Below are 20,907 nucleotides of genomic sequence, written 5' to 3'. Positions count from 1 at the left end.
ATTTTCTCAACATAAGAAGGGATATGAGGTTGTTTTGAGACCCATAAACTTATACTGTACACTGTAATCTTCCCGAGTTACTAAAATGTAAGTGGAACCCCAGAAAGTGGGGGCTTCAAAATATACTATGCTTAAACAAGATTTTCATAGAGAAAAGAATCGTGATCATGCTCAAACTAGGGCTGCCTAAAAATTAAAGCCATTTTTAAATTTCTGTTACAATTAAGTCTCAGATCAAACTGTTTACCTTTATCAATTAATTAATTTATCAGATTTTTATTTTTGTGGAGCTTCAGTTGACAATTTTGATCCCTGTATACTTCAAACCATAAACTAAAATTTGTTAGCTCAGTGACCCAGAGTAATCAGGGGATTCTAATCTTTACATGGATTGTCTATAAAACTGGCTGCAAAAGCTCTGCATATTCCACAGAGGGATAGGATTCAAATTCAAAATAATAGTCTGCCAGAAGCCCCTGTATTTCCCAAAGCTCTACAGAAGCACATTTAATAAAAACAGTAGTCAGGTTTAATGTTCTTATATATCCATTTCTACAGACTTTCCAGGAGTGCTAAAAGCAACAAAAGACTTAATTATTCCTGTTATTAGGGGAAAAAAGCAACCGCTACTTTAAACTATCATTATATCACTATCACAAAGATAATATTTTATTTTTCACTAAAAAAAAATCTTTTGCTTATTCAATGAAATTAAAGGAAATATTAATTTAGTATCTTACAAGGTATAAGCCATCATAGTTTTCCTTTAGCTGTATATCTATATTAGCTAAATCTGGAGGTGGTGCAGCTAGAGCTAAAAAAGTACTGGAAAAAACTAGATAAATATGAGGATTTGGGTACGTTTGGATTTTGTTTTATTGCTTTTTCCTCAAAGCAGGAACTAAAATAATATGAGGCTCTACATCTGAAGATTAAAAGGGGGAAAAACCCCAACAAAGTAAAAAGGACTGCATCCCTATTACGCCTTTTCTGCATCAGGAGAATATCTGTGAAGTCTGTTGGTTTGGGGTTTTTCTAGCTTCTCATCTAGATTTATCAATTGAACATGTATGGCAAACAGAGAACCGGGACCACAGGGCTAAGCTTTTGAAAGCAGAGCCCCAAAAATGTGCACAGACCTTTCTGTCAGCATGGGGCCTGGCACACATTTGTCTTTAACCTAATGTTGGAAGGCAACTGTGTACGGGTACACCCAAACTGATCGACACCCAGTACTGCTTCTGTAGCCTGGGCAATGCAGGTCTGCCTCAAGCAAACAGGTAACTACAGAGCAGAAGGTACAGTCTGCACAGCTTTGTAGCTTGCAAGCCACAAAATAAAACATAAATGTTTTTCATTCTATTTTTGTTTAATTTGAATCTTTTCTTTAGATTGGGACATAATGCTTTCTAAAATCTTGACAAAAATTGCAAATGAATGAAGAATTTTTTTTTTTAAATCTTATATAAATAAGAACAATACTAATACCAAGTGCATAATTAAAAATAGATTAATGTTAAAAAATTAAAGAAGAGACACTGATGAGTTTCAATGCAATTATTTTAGTGTTAATCAGTTTCTTGGTTAATAGCAATACCATGTATAAAATATAATTAACTACAAGAGAAGAGTACGTATTCTTTGTGTTATTATCAGCCTCATTCATAATAGTTAGCAAACGAGACTTACCTCCTTCTTGTGTTGTAAAGTTATGCTTTTTGGGTTGACTCTTAAGTTTTCTGTTTTGTTTGGAGTCTGTATATGCAGTCACCCATACAGAAACATTGCTATAGGGTTCAGGTATGTTGAAAGTCCAGTTAGTCGTGTTGATTTCCGTCTCCTTACAAAAAACTGAAAAATTAAATTAATTAGTGAAATTAATGAAATCTATTTTATAAGCGCAGGAGCTCTTACACTTTATCAGAGCTACCTAAAACCACTGTCATGTGTATTTCTATTTTAATTGCCTTTTACTTGGTTGCTTTGTCTTGCTTACTAATACTAAGTGAAGGCTCAGGAAGAGGAGGAAATATAAAACCACAAAAGGAAAGACATACTTTCTTCTGCATTCAGCCTGGGAAGGGGTTAGTAGAAAGGTGTCACTCTGCACACTGAGCAAGTCTCTACTGGTGTGGTGTGAGAGATGTTTTGTGCTTTCAGTGGTGGCAAGCAGGAGAGAAAGGAATTGCAGGAGAAGCAACTTGGGCAAAGCTATTAACCCACACTGCAAATGGGGCTTTGGTGGCCTGGGAAACTGGGGAGCAACAGCCTTCCCATGTTTCCTTCTGGCTGATTCAGATGTGACCTCCCTGCGCCCCCACATTACTACCTCGGTCTCCCACACTGGCCAAGCCAAATCAATCACAGAAACTGGTTCATGGGGCTGCCACCCCTTTGGGTAGTGGTCAAATTCAAGGCATGGAGAATGGGAGAGATTATTTGTATCTGGGGAACACAGGACCACGACAGCCTTTGGTTCCTGTGATAGTCCAGGTTTACATAACCTGCAGTATGTGAATAGAAAGGATGAATTAAGCCAGAGCTAGCTTAAACCTGACACATATTTATTATTATCAGGCTCTTCAATTTAAAAACCTCATTTTCCAGTCCTTGTTTTGAAGAGAAGCTCACATCTGGAAAATATTATCCCAGTGCATTGACTACAAAATTAACCATTTAAATGTAAGATGGCCTAGACCAGCATCTCTGAAAGGAGTGGTCATTTAGTAGAAGACAATCCTCTAGCTATATCTATCTAAACATGTTTATACTAACTGCCATACTCAGGATCCCTTGCTTTTACATACATTCTTGTTACTCAGAAGGCAGGTCCTGGTCTTCTCAGAGAATATATTGACCAGCTATAGCAGCATTTTCTGAGACAGAGAGCACCATTCTGCAAACTGATCAGGCAACTGTCAGAACTAATACTTAATACAAGAAAAATGAGAACTGAAGGTGACAGGGTTGTGTCCTGGCATGGGAAACTGAATAATCTTAACTGAAGGTTCAACTGGAACAACCTCAAAGGAAAGAAATGTAAATGTTTGTTAAAAAAAAAAAAAAAAGGCAGTTTTAAGAGATTCCGGTATGGTTTGACAGGGCATCATGCTTGGTGCTCTGTAATTATGTACATGCGATGAAGTATTTAACAGTGAATATACTTACCCTGGCCATACACAAAGCATTGCACAAGGTAGCCATGTATGGGACCCTTTGAAGTGTCGCTAGGTTTCTTCCATGTAACTTTTACATTTGTCTCATTAAATTTTACATCAAGGTTTTCTGGTGCTTCTGGAGCTGTTGGAAAAGAAAAATAACAATAATTAGCAACAAATGAAAATGCAAATGTTCCTCTTTTTACCTACTTTGATAAGTTAAATTTCATCAGATACTAAAGCAAGATACCAAACAATGGGAAATATTTATCGTACTCTATTTCATTCCAAGAAATGATACATAAGTATAAACTGAGTATATGTAAAAGCATCATATTACAGCAATTTCATAAATTTAATTAATTCTGGATAAGGTGAATACAACAATATCATATATTACTAAAATTGTCCAACATTTCCAAATATTAACCATTGGTTTTATTCTCTTATAATTTTAACAAACCATGCGTTTGGCCTGCATTTTTACCTGCAGGTTACCTGATTAGGTTGTTTTCTTTTTTAATTCAGAAAAATAAAGCTAAGCTATTTCCAAGGAAAATGCTTTGGAAAAACATATCATTTTATATGGAGATATTCTTTGCAATTCTTCTATTATGCCTTTCTTCAAATCAAGAATTTAAGACCTGTTTCTGACTAGGCCTGTACTTTTCCTTGTATTTGGCCATGTTCTCAACCTCCAAAACAACAACAACAACAAAAATATCACAATTTCTGATACGAGTAGAGAAAGGCATCAGACTGGAAGACTGAGACTGGGCCTGGAGAGGGAAATGAAGTCTGTGACTGCAATCACAGAACAAACACAAGGGGAGACCAGGAGGGAGGAGCTGGAGGAGAACTTGAGCATGGCGGAGCATGTTTCTCAAAATATACCTTCAACCGCAGGAAACACAGACAGTGGGATTCATTGTAGGGGTTCCCAGAAATATGTGGAATGTAAAGCAAAAATAAGCATTACACTTACCACCATAATCTGTAGTTATAGAGAAGCTTTGGTTGGCAACCACATTTTTATGAAAATACATGGTTCCATAGCAGTTGTACATGCGGTTGGGTGATAAATGGCTCAGACTTTTACATGTCTTTTGATTTGGAGGTATGCAGTCTGGTGAATCTGTAGAGCTTACTGGATCTGTAGACACAAAAAGAGGTTGATCAATATTTTTTCCACAATTCCAGAAGTGCATGGCCCCATTTTAACTGTGATTTTCTCTACCATATTTATTCAGCGCAATTTGCAATAAACTGTCACAATATTCCAAACAGAAAAACATACAGCCTGATCCAATGTACAGTTCAGTCCAAGTTTTCGGTTCTTTTGAAAGCTCCTATGATTTGACTTTTTTAGACAACAGGTTTCCCGGAGAAATCATAATATGTCATCAGAGTCTGGCAGAACCCTGGAATGGCTTCCTATCTCTTCAGTTCCCTGAAAGAGGAAATTTCCAGCCCCAGACATTCATCGGAAATTTTCCTGGGACACTTGAGGACAGTCAGCATCCATATCTTCCCTATCACACCAGCTGCCTTTGAGCCAGCATCTCCTCATGCTGGCTGGCTCCAGGAGCAGAGAGCGTGGACTCCCACCAGGGAGCCTGCAAGGGATCAGCTCACAGCAGACTCACCAACTGCAGGATTTCCAAAATATTCAGCTCTCCATCAGGCCTCCAAGCAGGACCTCAAAATCTCCAGAAGCCTCCAATCTGTGAAGCTGGTAAACTCAGCAAAAGATCTGTCTGGGTTTGAACTTTCCCCAGATCTGCAGTGTGTGGGGATGGTAGTTCCCAAACTGGCGATACTGGAAATTCTAAACTACATTTCCCTCAAACTGGCACAATTAATTTAAATCTGCCAAAAGACTAAATCTGTCATCAAAAGACAACATCAGCATTGCTTTTAAAAATGAATGAAGTGACTTACCTGTGCAGACAGGAGTCACGTCAGCACAGGCGAGTGAGTTACTCCAACATAACAATGCACATGTGCTGTTTTCTTTCTCAACTACAAAAGGTTCACTGTCGACTGAAACAGAATTAATACTATACATCACTGTGACATTGGCTATATTGAGTCTTTAAATAAGTTTACTCTTTATATTTTTTTACTTGTTCTGCAATATAAAGAAACAATTGGCATAGGGTAATATACAAAGAATTTAACTTCCAGTGTAAATAGCAGCTTTGAAGTGGTGGCTGGTTTTGCTATTGCTTACTACACTGCATATGGTCAAGGAAGTTAAAGTTCCCTTTTCCCTTAAAAATGAGAAAATGACATTTTTTATATTATACTTTACGAAAATACTGAGGGGTTTTAATGTGCAACTTCAAAATATCTTGCAAATCAAGCACAAAGTATGAAAACCTTCTGTCTGATTCTCTGAAAAGAGACAAAAATAGATGCTGAAACCCAGGGAAGCTGAATGACTACATATAAAAAAATCCCCACCAAAATGACAAAAAAAAAGAACACAAAACAAAACCAACTAAAAACACCACCAAAACCCCCTGCTAAATCCCTTGTATATCTACCTGGTGGAACAGTAAGATAATTGTCTGGACAGGATTTAACTTGAACTGTGTATCTCATGCATTTCTGAAGATTTACTGTATAGGTGGTGGAATCTGCAGTTATTCTTTTGTTTTCCTCCACAATTAAATATTCTCTGGATATTGTGAGATTTCTCAGCTCAACGTCAGCCGTGTTATTGCTGTATTCTTCAATTATGCTGCTATCAATACCATCACCTAAAAGAAAAATAGCAAACTGATTCTATGACAATTTTTAAAAAAGCATTAAACGTTTTATGGCACCCCCATGTGTTTTAAGAATCAGAAAATACTGAAAATTAGCTGCTCCTCATTCTTTATTTTTGTTTTTTATTTATCTTTTACTTAAGAAAAATGTTTAGTCAAAACAGAAAATTTCCTTAGTAAAATATTCTTTTCAATAATTCTCTAGTTAAGGAAACTAAAAATTAAAAATATGTACATTCCAGAAATAGATTTACTTTCATTTAAAATGTTAGATCAAAGTGAAATACTTTGTTTTGAAATGTTAGATCATTTGTTTTTGAAACATTGTTTCATTTGACAGATATTTCACATTTTCCTATTCAAAGCATTTCAGAACCATCTAGTAAATAATGGCTATAGTCTATTCTTGAAAATTAGAGAGGCCTGTAATTCTGAAGAGAGATAAATCAATGCCTAAACTTTAGTTCTACATGACTTACGAATTGCAGTTTGCACCATGTGATTATCACATGATGGGGAAAAACTAGAGAGGGCCTAGTGGGATGAATTCTGCAGCCCTGATATCAACAGCTTAATGCAGGGCAATTCAACAGAACTGTAAGTGGAAGTGAGAAGACTAGAACTGTTAATAACTTTATTCCTACTTCTTCCAGAACTGGAAGACATTTTATAAAATAACCCGAGATGCTAACTGATTAGTTTTTTGTTTTCTTTGCTTTTTTTTTTTTTACTGCTTTATCAGCTTTACCAATTTTCTGCATTTGACTTTACTATTTGGTCACATTTCAAGACTGAGGGAGAATAAGAAGTTTGATTCTTACCACAAGGTAATGAAGTTGTCACTGTGGTTCCTATAAGAAAAGAAAACAAAATGAAGGTCTATCTTACCAGGCTTGTTTTTTAACACAGAGCACTGGAGAAGGGTGACCAATACTGTCCCAAACTCTTCATTAAATATATTCAATGCAAGCAAACTTATTTAGCACTCCTCTCGCATTTGAAATAGGGAAGAGATCATCAGCTATACATAACCCCATTTTTTAACTAGTTATTTTAGAGATCGTGTGTCTTTCACAATTTTCCAATGACATCACTGAACTAGAAATCAAACTGTTTTTATTAATATTTCTGAATACAAAGTTACACAAGAATATTCCAAAATTACACATTCTCATAACAGTATGATAAGCTATAGCAGTTTTCCAGGATATGTATGGTATGGAATAGGTAACTGAACAGTATAAAATGTCACTAAAGAACCAAAATTTGCCTACTTTTTGCACTGCCACTCTTACCTTTGGAAAGAAATTTATACAACAGTACAGATCATTTTACAATAATTGTTACACTAAGGTATCCAAAAGAAATTATGAGCTTTATGGTATTTAGAAAATCTGTACAGAATATCTTCATCCTGAAAACAGTGACTTAAAATATCCTAAGGTATAAATATTACCAAAAGAGACTGATATCGAATTTTTTTTGTAGAAGATAGGCCCTATATTTGCCTCCCCCAGGCTGGGACTCACCTGGCTGAATAGTGGCCCTCATGAGAGGGCAAACTGAGAGGATCCATTGTAGACTTACCAAGATTTTTAGGGGCAGAACACCCACAAATAAAAGCTAAGCTCAGTTTGTGAAAGAGCAGACAGCAGCCTACAGCTGCTTGAAGGGCAGTTAAAAGTGATGGTAAGAGTACAACTCCTGGATGTACCTTCCTCAAGCACACACACATATTTTACTGACCTGAGTAATTCCTTACAGCCCAAATGCAATTATAATGTGTGTAAGTGCTTGCATCATTAGATCCCAAGAAAATACTACTGCTGTGTGAAACAAAAGGGAAGCCACCAGAAAACAGAAGCACACAGATCTTGGATGTATTCACACTTTTTTGCTGCTTGGGCAAATTTCTGTGAATAACAAGAGGAGTACTGACACAGTAATTGACAGATTTACCCCCCTACTACGTGCCACTGCGTGTAAATGATTTCTATTTTGCACTCACTTGACAAGTAGCAAATCTGATATCTTTAATATTACTCATTAACTATTAATAAGATTCCTAAAAACACCCTTAAGTTTAATGCAGCTGTATGCCTAATTTATATGCTTAGGTTTGATAACAGAAATCCAAAATGAATTGCCTCATTCTAGCACATTTTCTGTGCTTCAAGCATCATAGTTGTGGTAACTGTGTGCAAGTTTGTCACCTATTGTGTGAGTGGGGGTGATCCCAGTGTTTGCTGGCGTGCTGACTGGTGAGGTGGTGCTGTGCAAGGATGTTGAATTGTAATCATCTGTAAGGAAATAAACAACATATCAGCATCAAAAGTGAAATGCATTCTTTCATATGGCTATGTCATCAGAAATGTCTTATACCACAGCCCTTCCTGTTTTTTTTTCATAGGGAATTTTTATAACTTGGATAAGAGTCTGAAAGAAAAGTGATGTTAGCATAGCAAATAAAACAGAAAATGATTATTTTAAAAGGAAGCAAATTTTTAGGAGTATACCACTTACAAATGAATTTTCTGATGTACAAGAACCATTTTTGTTTTTTCATTATTTAGTCATAATCCAGGATGGAGTCAACATAAAAAATGGTGTTACAATTTGTCAATTGGGAAAAACTAAAACATTTTGCTATATTCTTACAGTAAAACACAATTATGAATAGTGCTTGTGTTCTTTCAGAAACAAGAACCCTTTGCCAGATCATGCATCTTGCTCACTATATTACTCACTATATTTCAATATTTATCCCCCTGCTTATAAACCAGAGACAGGTTTCTGTATTCTTTTTCAGGCCCATTCCTATTGCTCTTGCATTGGCAGCAGCCTTCTTGACAGCAGCTGGCATTTTGATACTGCTGTGATGACTGCAAGACTTGGCCCTCAGATACCAGATCCTGGAAATAATCCTGGTATTGTCACTGTGCCAAATTGCAGACATCTCTTCTATCTGCTGAACCATAAGCTGAAAAAGGCTACCTTGATGTTGAACTAAGTTTTCCCCTACAATTCTGAGAGCAGGGAGTGGCATCTAAAGGAAGACGGCAAACCTGATGAAGGACTCTCGGAGGCAATGGGAGTGCGTGTGGTGAGGGCAGCAGTGCTGTCGTGTGGTGGATTGCTGAGTTCCGTGGCAGGGGTGGAGCCTGCGTGCGTGGACAAGTATGTGCTGTCTGCAGGAGAGACACCTGTGGTGAGAGGGACAGCAGTTTCGTTAATGCTTCGAGTCTGCCCGGCCAAAGAGGAACACAAAGCTGTCCATGACACAGGGCACAGTGCTGGAGCACTCGCACACCAGGAATTTGTTAATAAGCAAAGGCACACTGAACACTCAAAGCGTTAAGGGGTCCAACAGGTGTCAGATGAACATCCAGTGAGTACAACCCTTTTTGGCACTGACTGCACCTCCTTCATGCTAAATGCTGTGTTTTAAAATATATTCAAATGCATTACTCAAAACCAGACTTATCTGTTATTCTTGCCTATGCAGACCGCATATTTCATTTCATGAAGTGAATGAAAATGCGTTATACGCCCTGCAAAGTAACCATGTGTGCACAAAGGAATGAAGAAATTATCAGAAAAAAAAAAATTCAATGCAGTTCTGTCCATGTAAAAAAGGTTTCTTACCAGGTGTGGTCATTGTTGTATCTTCTCCTGAAAAAGAGAAAAAGAGAGAGAAAGTGTAAATTAAACTTTCAAGGAATTAAACATAGTCATATGCCAAAAATATGAAAAGACACATTCCTTCCTCCCAACTATCAGCTGATCTTTCCCTAGGGAATTACGCATTCTTAAGTAATATTTATTGGATGTAGCAACAACCAGACCCCCTAAAATATCAAGCATATGGTCATAGAATCACAGAATGGCCTGGGCTGGAAGAGATCTCAAAGATCACAAAGATCTCAAACACCCCTGCCATGGGCAGAGATGCCACACAGTAGATCAGGTTGCTCAGGGTCCCATCCAACCTGTTCTTGAACAATTCCAGGGACAGGGCATCCACAACTTCTCTGGGCAACCTGTTCCAGTGCCTCAGCACCCTCATACTAAAGAATTTCCTCCTAACATCTAATCTAAATCCTTCATCTTTTAGTTTGAAACCATTCTCCCTTGTCCTATCACTATCTGTCCACACAATAAATCATTCTCCCTCTTTTTTATAAGACCCCTTTAAGTACTGGAAGGCTACAATCTTTTACTAATTTTGGGGGTTATAAAATTCCACTTTGACACAAGAATCCTGAAATCCATCCCCACAGTTCCCTCCAGACATATCCCTTTAACACAGCCTGCTATGCTTTCAGCAAGGAACAAACCCACTTGTTCATACACTCCTTGCTAGGACTGTTCCATAAACTTTCAGCCACCTGTTTGTCTCTTCCTTTCTCCTCTCTTTTTCTACTACTTTCCCACTATATTCGTATCTTGGATTTTTTTTTTTTTTGTGGCACATGTTTTTCAGATTGTGCACTCTGTGTGGACAGTTCAGAAGATCAACAACAGCCACTAAAAAATCCCACAACCATGGGACAAAGTCACCTGCTGACAGTGAGCGATTTCTTTGTGCTCAGAACTGTCATGAAGTGTGTATAAACCATGATATGAGTACGAATGTAAACAAAACCTAATGTCTTGTAAATATTTTTCTAGTGAGCAGCTGAATTTCCTGTGGACTGCATGTTATTCAGGACCTCTTACTACAAGTTAAAATTTGGAAAAAGCTGGTAGCCTGATATCCTACAGAAAAAGTAGCAACAGAAGTCAAATGAAGTTCAGCTAAAAACAGTGATGCAGAGCCAGCTATTTCTTTCTTTACAGAAGTGGGGAGAGGTGTTGCCTAAAATTTGATCCATGACATGAGGACATGGTCTGCCTACATTTTGCCTGGAATCATATGAAACTGTCAAAATAAAATTGCTCTTAAATGTAAGAGTATAATATCTAAAGAAGCAGTAGACAGACAACAGACTGAATAACGTGGGTTTAGAAGCCACTGTATTAGCAGGTCTAGTATGTAAATTCATTCTCCATATATTCTCCATTGAAACACAGACCATACATACTTTTCAAAGCTACAGAATGTTAGCAGATCTTCTACCATGAGAGATGTTACAGATAAGAAACAAAAACGTAGCTGATCTTTTGAACTATCAATGTACCCTCAGCATTTGAAATTCCCCGTCTGGAACATTTCTTTACAATTGCATAATCTAACTATATATATTAAAATGCCAAGGAACCTTGTAAAAGCTAGCATTTATATAAACTCATATTTGTTCCAGGCAATTCATTTTCAATGCATTTTCACTTTTTTTTCTAAAATTCAGTGTTTGAAAACTGGCAGTTTTTCACTCTAAATTCCATAATGAGTCTGTTTTCAAAGTTGAAGAATCAATTATTCCCCCTCCTTCCCAAATCTTATTCTGGTTCAGCACATCAAATATACCTCAAGCCAAAACTTAACTTTCTGTGAGCATCTACATAGATCAACTTTCACTTTAAAAACTTTTCCAGGAACAGAATACAAGAAGTTTCAGAAAAAGTCCTAAATTAAACTCTGCTCAGAGATTAGTGAAACATTCAGAAATACTTTTTGAGCTATTTACTGATCTCTGATGCAAACATAATGGAGACAAAAATACCCATACATCAAAGTTCCCTCTTCCAAGTAGTGGGCTCATAAGCTTGTCACAGTGTTGTTTCTGGATGCCTCATTCACTTCCTTAAGATTTCTGTGAAAGTAATTCTCCCCATCCTTTCCCTTGTAAAGTTAAGATTAATGCTACTAGTTTAAATTTAGTGTGAGGTTTATTGCTCACTCACAGTGACAGATGCTAAATGTTATACATAATCATGGAACTCGAGGTTAGATGTGACCTCAAGAGATCGTTTAGTCCACCTGCCTTGGTCAGACCAGGGCCTTAAAACAGTTTGGAATAGTCCTAGATTGCCCTTTCCCCCCCTCCAACTAAGCACTGGCGTTTTTAGCAGAATTTCATGGCAGTTTTACGTCCGTCTAAGCATTTTAAAAGTCTCCCGCTCATCTGTGATTCTATTCTCTGACATGCTTTATTATAGCAATGGAATAGGATGCAGTTGAAAAGAATTCAATAGGTGGCACCAGAACACTAAAAAATCCTCTCAAGCAGCAAAGCAGATACATTTCCCTGTGTAACCTTATTGAGACATACTAGGTAAAATGAAGGAAAATAAAGAAGGATCTCAATACAGCAGACTCTGCTACTCCAAGATTAGAAGGTATATTGCTACAATTAATTTATTTTTTAAAAAATGTCCCACAGCACAGACAAATATGTCTGAGCTAACCCTGGGCTAAAAAAGTTAAACTCAAAGACAAAACCGTCTGCTCATGTTTATGTTCTAAAACATAACTCTGGAAGATTGAAGGCTGCAATCTAAAAATATCTTTTTAAATTTAATAATAATATCCAACCCTGCAAAAAACATGCTGTGCACTATGAAAGCCTGATGATTACCAAACTAATGAAGTTTGTATGAGTTTAAACAGGATGCTTTTCTCAAAATTTAAACTGCATCCAGCCATAAGACCTTTTGAAAATAATATGTGTAGATAATCCAAGGGGAAGAATTAGAGCATATACAAAGTTCCTACTACTGAAGGAACTTTTCTAAACTTCCCTTTCCCTCCTCCTGTTTTGGCCACCGGTTGGTTCCTGCTGACTTGACTGAAAGATTTGCAACCCATCAGTAACGTTTGAGCAGATCTGGCCGTAAGCAGGTGCCCTGGAAAAAGATAAAATCAGCATATCCCACAGGCAGATGGGAACCAGGCTAATGGCTTTCATTCCTTTTCCTCTCTGGCTACCAGTTGGCAGACAGAATGCAGCTGCTGGAAGAAAGAGAGGTTTTAGATGGAATGACAGGCTGCCAGCAAAATACACCTAAAAATGAATGAGCTGACCACTCTCCGCTGAAAGCTCAAAGATACACAGGCCCTCTGAGTGAAACATGGGACTACTGCATTATGAAGAAACCTTTCAATGTTCAACAAGAAGAGAAAATGGAAAAACTGTGAAAGGAACCAGGCCACCAAAAAAAAAAAAAAGTCTATCACTTCAAAGCCCTGGGACAGCAGGCTGTCTGGGTCATATTTGGGAGTACAGGAGCTGCTACATCACCTCTGCAGTACTGACTGCACCCACTGCACTGAACTTATGTGTGGTCACACATAAGTCCAATCATATAAAGAGACAACCTGTTGCTGCCCTCTCAGGAAAATGCTTTCCACTTGGCAGGACCAAGCGACTCAGCAGGATACAACTCGGCCCTAGAATGTGCTAAAAGACACTGTATTTCAAGTAAGTACAGGGTCTGATCTTCTCAAGGAGAAGGAAGTGCCAGCACACATTTCCTGTGCGTGATGTTATTAATAACTCAAACTCCAGCTGATAAAATGGAAATACTGTTGAATTGGCATTAAGAGCCTAAAAATGTTATCATGTTTATAGGTGCAAAAATACATTAGCTGATGACAGGAAACATGCCTTTTAATTCCATTCTGCTGCTTAATTTGCACAGTGAGTAAAATGGACCCAGTTTTGTATTTCCTGCTGGGCTGGGCAGGGGACTGCGCTCGCATGATGATAGCTCAGGCTGTCTCCTCTGAGCACAGGATTGCTTCAGGATTGCATTCCTGACAGCATAGAGAAGTGTGGAAAGGAGGATACCTCTTCTAACAGTGCATTTGGTGTTTTATCTAGCGTGGTACCATACCAGCTGGCTCTTCACATCCAGCTGTACTCCACGTGTCTTTGCCAGAGCTGGGAGGGAGCAGAGGAAGTAATCCTTCCTCTCAGCCTCCTGTCTGTAAAACAGTTGGCAGCTGGGTTTTGCTGCCAGGAAAAATGCTTAGTGATTCTGCAGAGCTGCTTCCCTTTTCCCAGGATCTCCCCAGCCTTTGGCATATTGGACAGACCCCAGCAACCCCCACCAGGCAGCATTTTACACCAACAGCTTGTGTAGGTCCAGATTCTGTCTTCCCTCTTTTTACAGCTGAACAGCGCTGTTTCAGCGGGGTAAGGGCTCTTCACATCTGCACAGAATGCAACAGGATGTGGTATACTTGTTCAGATGGAGTAAAGCTCTTTGAGGGGGTCTTCTAGCAAACAGCATAGACATTGCAGCTCCACTGCAAGCCAACACTAAATCGCAAAAAAAGAACAGTTCCTAGTGGGAGGTGAAGGGGTGAGTAAGGCAAGGAGCCTTACAAACTGCTGCCAGCTGCCCTTCTTTGATTTATTTTTAAACTTCAAGTAGGATAGGATGTAATTCACACCTACTTTAAGGCTCCCTTGTGCTGCCAGAACCAGCTAAAGAGACGTTAAAGTAAATGAGCATCAGGGCCAGAAATGTTACTGCTTCTTTTTGCTGCAAACACAAAATAAAGGGATCCATTGCTACTTTATAAACAAATCTAGGCAGACCTAAGAATAGATTAGCAAACACTTAAACATCTGAGTAATTCTACACCACAGAGGACCCCTCAAATTTCATACGTGGGATCATGTGTGCTGAAGTGCTTTCATAATCACAGACTGCAGAATTACACTTTATTCTTTATCACTGTCTCAGGGCAGCGGGGGTGGGGGGAACCCAAATCTGTTCCCAGTTTCTGGACAAAATACTACTTCTTGAAAATCGATTTTAAAAATGCCATATAAAAATCATATTAAAAATATGTGAAATTTTGCATGCTCTGAGTCAAAAAAATAAACTACTCATTTGAGTTTACAGGGTAGAATTTTCTCATATAACTGGGAGAGCCCTAAAAAAACCCCACTCTTGTGGTCATTGAAGCTGCAGCCATCAAATCACTTCAAAGTTATCCATAATCTAATTGGTAAAAGTCTTCATAGCCCTGCAGCAATCATAGGAATTAGAACTAAATAAATATTATAATATCTTTCCCAGAGGCAATATTTACAATATTTATTTTCACCAGAAATTAAGGATATAATCTTGGAACAGTAAATTTTAATTTAACAAAACTCAAAAATGATCTGATTGAGAAATGCCAATTGTTTCCTTTTGGCACCAGGATGTAACATCCATTCTGACTCTTCACAATGATAATTAAAATAGTTTCCATTTGATTTCTCAAAATATTTCCTTTTGTACAAGTTCATTAATAATTGCCTCCCATAGCAACTCCTTAACACACTGCACTGTTGCCTCAGAGCCTGATCCTGACATTCTTTCCTACCACCTTTAATCTTTGGTTAAAACATGTGTCTGGGGAGTCAAAGGCCTTATTGTTCCCAAGACACCTGCCAGGGCTCAGACCTGATTTGCACTGAGGAAGCCTTGGCTCATCCTGCAGAGCACAGCTCAGGAATATGTGGCAATGGATTTGCCATATGCAGGATGGAAAAAGTCCTGTCAGAGATGGACTGGTGAGGAAAACAATTCTAACCTTATGGAAACAGAAGTTTTTACTGTAGTTTAAACATGTTTCAACATGTTTGTGTATTTTCTGCAGTGTCACTGTCTCCCTCTCCCAGACACCCCCTGTGAAGCTATTGTCTCCCACACAAGGTGTCCTGGGAAGGTGTCCTGAGGAGTTTCTCATTGGTCCTTTGTTAACCCCTTCCTACTGGCTGTTGACCCCTTACCTGATGTTTTTTTCTGTGTGACCCTGAACTTGTGATTGGCCCCCTTTGACCCTCCTAAAAGCCCTATAAACCCCAACCCCACAATAAACTTCCTCTTTCCTCCGTCCCTCCCGGGTGGTCTGTGTGTGCTCCTTGCGGGGTCACCGGGCCACGTGCAGGGCTGGGGGGAAGGGCATTCACCTCTCAGATAATGGGGCTAGCAGCTTAAGGCCTGGAGGTGTCCCCCAATTCTCCCCAATCCGCCGTAGGAATAAGTGCAGGCCTACACTACAGCTAATGTGATATTATGGTTTTTGTGAAAACTGACCTCCGAAATTCATGCTTGCTCTATGACCCTCTCTTTGCTGCCCACCTTCCAGGACTGGAATTATCTCTATCCTTCTCTATTTCAGAGTCGCCTATAAGCATTAATCAGCATTTACAGCAATGGAGAAGGTGAAAAATTCAAATTAACCAGCAATCAAGTACAAGGGCAGCAGCCAGAAGAAAGAGATGGAATTAAGAATTTATAGCTGACAGATACAAGGAGGAACATAACACTACAAGCTCAGGAGAGAGGAGGGAATACAAACATCAAAGTTTGTCAGCATTCATCAGCTAAAACAAATTAATACCAGGTATAACTTCTGCTAACATACTGAGCCTGTCTTAAGAAAAGGGTGACGAAAAAAGCACAAGAAAAATCCTGAAATAATATTTTTTCTCAATTAAACTGAAATCAAATGAAATATTTCTAGTCACTTACAAAAAGTAATTTTCTGGTTCTGATTATGCCAAATAAACAGAAGAGTTTAATTTTTCCAGAGAAAAATAAAAACACAGACCAAAACAGACATTTCCATCAAGAAATATTTACTTCATGGAAGCAACAGTTGTTACCAACGATACGTAGAATTTCTCAAAACCATAAACCTGAAGTAGAATAAACCCCAAAAGCAGCAAATCAAGTCCTTTCTCTCATGTACACAGTTCTTGCAAACCTAAAATAAACATGCAGGAATATTGTGTACTTAGCAGGCAGAAGGAAGGCTTTCCTATCAATTGCACTATACTTTAAATGACATCCTCAGTCTTCTTAGGACGACTTTAACTGCAGTAATCCACTTGTAGAACTATAGCTAACGACACCTTTGCTACTCTGTGGTTTCTCTCATGCTGCTTTACTTCTGCCTTTCTTATACAGAACCCTACTCAAAAGGAAGAGGGTGCAGCTTACTGCGGTTTAGAGCTTAAATGCTTCCAAATGGTGAAACTGAGTTACCATAGCACCCACATGCTCAAGCAATCAGACCTATGTTAGTGCTAAACCACTTCTCTAGTGCACTCATGAAATTTCCCTATTAACCTCCTTTTCACCACATTTGCATGTGTAATTATTTTTAGTTGTACAAGTTCATTAATATGATGCGGGGGGGTGGAGGGGGGTGGAATCTTTGGGATAAAGTCCAGGCTGCTTTGCAGGGAATACTTGTCACCATGCAAATTGTCTGCAAGAAAGGAGAATATCAAACCCTGATGCAACAGTTACTTCCACTATGAAACACTGGCTACTATCCCCAGTCGGTAAGAAACACCTGTACATGAGGAATGTGATATTTGCTCGGCAATTTTGTGCTACTCACAAAAGAATATATAAATGTGTTAATATTTGCTTTGCCCTTTATATAGTTTTAGTATTTGTGCACACACAAAGTCATGAACCAGATCCACATTGTTACCATGCTAAATTGTCTGCTCCCCAGTTCCTAATTTTAGTCATGATTTTTCTAGCTCTGTTGTACCTTTCTTGATCTTCCTTTCCCACATCTACCATGAGCGGAAAGAAACACTTGCTCCACAGTGTTCTTCTTAGTTATACAGACAGGCTGCTTCTAGATTTGCTGAATGGATATTGTTTATGGCAAGCAGAAGGAGGAAAGATCTTACAACTATGAGATTGTCCTCGCAATTCCTGCTCCCATGTTTTTGCAATTACCAACTCTATTAGTCCTGGGGAGCTATGGAGGACAGCTGAAGGCAGCTCAGTTCTCAAGAGTTTTGATCAGAAAAAGAGGCTACAGCTGAGAAATGACTGTGATAAAGTGAGTGTGAGGTAGGGGTAAATCACTTCATCTCAGAATTTTTCATTGCACCATGGCTTATTTAAATATCTGACTTGCTTCTCTGCATCTCAGAGGCAGATATCTCTGAGCTCTTTCAAGATTAAAGCATTATCTGATTTTGTAGAACTTCCTGATTCCATATTGCTTTTTATGTAATTTTGCCAGCAATAGAAAATGGGCCCCTTGCTCTAAAAAACAGAAACAACTTGAAAATATCTCTCTAAATTACCTTTAATCAGCTCAAACTTCAAACCATGAACAGTTTAGTACCGTATCAAGAGTGAGGGATGGAACTAGATGATCTTTAAGGTTCCTTCCAACCCAAGCCTTTCGATGAGTCTATGATTATAGGATCAACATTTTAGCCACTGACAACATAAAGCCTGTTGAAACCAGAAATATCTTCTGTTTGCTAGAGACCTATTAGCATGAAGTCTTTGCTTCAACAGCTCTGTGCTTACTGGGAGCATTATGTCAGTGAGGACTCTAATCAGTGATTTTCAAAAAGATTTAGCCAGTGCTTTTTAAAAAGAAAAGAACATTTCTTTCAAGAAATGACATCTGCCTGTGAGTTATTCCTTTTTGTAACAGTATTTTTCTCTGATCCTCTGCTATGTTAAAAACACAAACGAAAATAGCTAACTGGCCTGGAGGAGCTGAGGGAGGAGGGTAAACAGTTTATATTCAGCTGCTCTGAACATCTTTATCTCCAATTGACAACACCTGGATTTGCAAATACTTAGCTGTCCTACAAAATGGGATCAAAACACAATCAAAAATGGAAAGAAAACACATAGACTCTGAAAAGACACCTTAATGATTCATTTAAGCTTGCTTTTTTTTTCTGGTAACCTTAGATACACATTGCATTCTGAGCCAGTAAAAGTTTTAGATGAAAGTCTGAATTTCAAGGTCAGGTTGCTTATCTTCATTTCATATTATTTATAATGAAAAATTATCAGTATTCTTCAATGTTTGAGTCAGAAAAAGTGGAAAAAGGGAAAAGAAACATTTCCAATGTTACAAAATAAAGATTAAAGCAAAAACAACCAAGCAAAAATTCTTAGAGAAAGCCTATTCTACAAACAGGATCCTCAAACAACATTCTAGTGCTGTGCAAATTCATAAATCCATCCTTTTAATAGCCTCTAAAAACTTCTTTGATTGCTATGTATTGCATATTTTTTAACAATAAAGGACATATAAATGTACCACAGCAGTGCCATGGCTTCACCTTGGCCGAGGGCTGAGGGCAGGGCAAGCAGGGCTGAGTGCTGGCAAACAGTCTCATTCCAGCAGCACCAGAGTGTGATGAACGATGGAGCAACAACCCACCAGAGAGCAACACTCGGTGTTGCTGCAAAGCCGTAGTGGGGTCTTCCTGAGGGCTGCTCTGACAGCCCCTGACTATCAAGACCCTCAGCAGTGCACTGTTCCCACAGTTGTTCTGCTCACAAAGGTGAAGCTCCCAGTAATTCAGCACTGCTGCAAAAATTATACTTTTCAGACAGCGCTGTGAATATAAAATTCCTGATACTCCTAGAAGACGGTAAATGGCTCAAAGGAGTGTTGCTCTGAGGACTGCAGTGACATTTGGTGCTACTGAAGCAACTCTCTTAGAGCCAAATGCTGGGGCTGGAGTCAGCCGCTGTCTTTGATGAGAACAGGTTCAAATGAGAATGCTGGAGTCAGAGTTAAGATCTGAGTGAGGATCTGACTTTATCTACTCACAAATTTAAGTTTTAATTGCATTCTCTGATGATTGTTCAGTTCAGGGTTAAAGAAAACTAGCTGCTTTATTCCACAGCAGAGTAATGCATGTGCCATTGCTCTGTACCTCCAGTGCACAGTGCTGGGTTCTACTGTGCTCAGTTACTCTGCCTGCACAGCCCCAGCCTTTGAAAGATTCTTAACTGCCACAGAAAGGCACAAATCAGAATAAAGATGTGGCACAAAAATTTCCTTTTCCAGTGATCTGTCATTTTTATTTCTACAACTTCTTGCTCCGAGCTTAACAGGACCCTCAGCAGTCCCTTTGCTCCCTGAGCTGAAGTCCCAGCCTCACATCTCCAAGCAGCAATGCTCTAAACTATCCTGCTAGTCTCAGTCGTCTCCTATGACCCAGATTTCTTCCAGCATGAAGAGAAGATCCTAACCAGCACTGGCTGATAGACAACTAGCTTCTGTTTCTTGAAAGGATAGAGTACAGAAGGAAAAAAATCGCGCAGCTCAGTGGAGAACTGTTCCCATACCAACTCTGCCTGCTGGGCAGCTTCCTCGCCCTCCCGGGGCTGCCAGCTGCACCCAGCAAACTCTCTTTGTTTCAAGGGAGACTGATTTTACTTGGCTACTATCCCCACTTTTTTTATTTTCCTCCAGACATTCAGGCCAAACATGATCAGAACCGAATGTCCTTCATCAAATATGCTACTGAAAAATATTTTTGTTATTCATAAAATATTGTGACAAACAGTATTCACTGACCAACAGCTAAATCAACTGCATGCTTGTTAGGGTACAATTTAAAATGTGGTAATATATACGCACAAAATGTTGACAGGAAGCATCATGTAAGAGTCAGATTCTACCACCATTACTAATTCAAAAATTATATGAAAAGTAAATCATTCAGTGAAGCATCTTTTAGAAAACTGCCTGTTAAAATTTATCAATAATTTTTTATTGAAAATCAGAAATTACCACTATTTAATCAAAATTTCTTGTACTCAGCCAGAATGAGAAAAGCTGGGACTGTGACCAAGTCCTTCTCAGGGATTCCACTTTTTAGTTACGTACTGCATGAGTGGTTGGATGTACCCTTCATTTCTGTGCCTGTGTAACATCCCATGCAAAGTGGAGATAGTGGCATATTGCAATTAGAAATCTATTTAAAATTATGAAGTTTGCAGACAAGGGATCTGAAAGTGACATAAAGAAATATGCTCACATCTGTCTGATTGCATAAAAAGGAACAGTCGTAGGGCTACAGCGAGAGAAACTCCTAGAACTGGAGCTCCCCGAAGGGCCGTGCACACACAAACCAAAGCCTCCCACTATCTCCAAATCTTTGCAAAACCTGAGCTCTGTCCCTTCAGGGAAGTTGAGCCAGCACTATCAAGAAGGGGCCTGTACTTCATGTCACATCAGAAGCAATGATGAACAGATTTCAGAAGAGAGCTGAGTACACACAACTTCTCCT

General features: G+C 38.7%; 1 protein-coding gene across 5 annotated transcripts in view; it reads right to left on the bottom strand.

The window, feature by feature from the left end:
- Window positions 1-20,907, bottom strand: part of PTPRC (protein tyrosine phosphatase receptor type C) — a 119,153-nt gene that overhangs the window by 18,100 nt on the left and 80,146 nt on the right. For all 5 annotated transcript variants that reach the window (XM_039389796.1, XM_039389795.1, XM_039389792.1 and 2 more), the window contains 7 exons: window positions 9,578-9,604; window positions 6,754-6,783; window positions 5,708-5,923; window positions 5,100-5,201; window positions 4,144-4,311; window positions 3,169-3,300; window positions 1,690-1,851 (listed from right to left, as the gene is read on the bottom strand). In XM_039389796.1, the coding sequence (XP_039245730.1) occupies window positions 1,690-1,851; window positions 3,169-3,300; window positions 4,144-4,311; window positions 5,100-5,201; window positions 5,708-5,923; window positions 6,754-6,783; window positions 9,578-9,590 (823 nt within the window). In that variant the 5' untranslated portion in view covers window positions 9,591-9,604. The remainder of the gene's footprint in view (window positions 1-1,689; window positions 1,852-3,168; window positions 3,301-4,143; window positions 4,312-5,099; window positions 5,202-5,707; window positions 5,924-6,753; window positions 6,784-9,577; window positions 9,605-20,907) is intronic.

The sequence above is a fragment of the Pipra filicauda genome, unplaced genomic scaffold, assembly GCF_003945595.2.
Source record: "Pipra filicauda isolate LSUMZ 115617 unplaced genomic scaffold, ASM394559v2 scaffold76_size2844353_pilon, whole genome shotgun sequence".
NCBI classification, from domain to species: domain Eukaryota; kingdom Metazoa; phylum Chordata; class Aves; order Passeriformes; family Pipridae; genus Pipra; species Pipra filicauda.
Note: the sequence above shows the minus strand (reverse complement) of the source record. Positions and strands in the feature narration are given on the sequence as shown.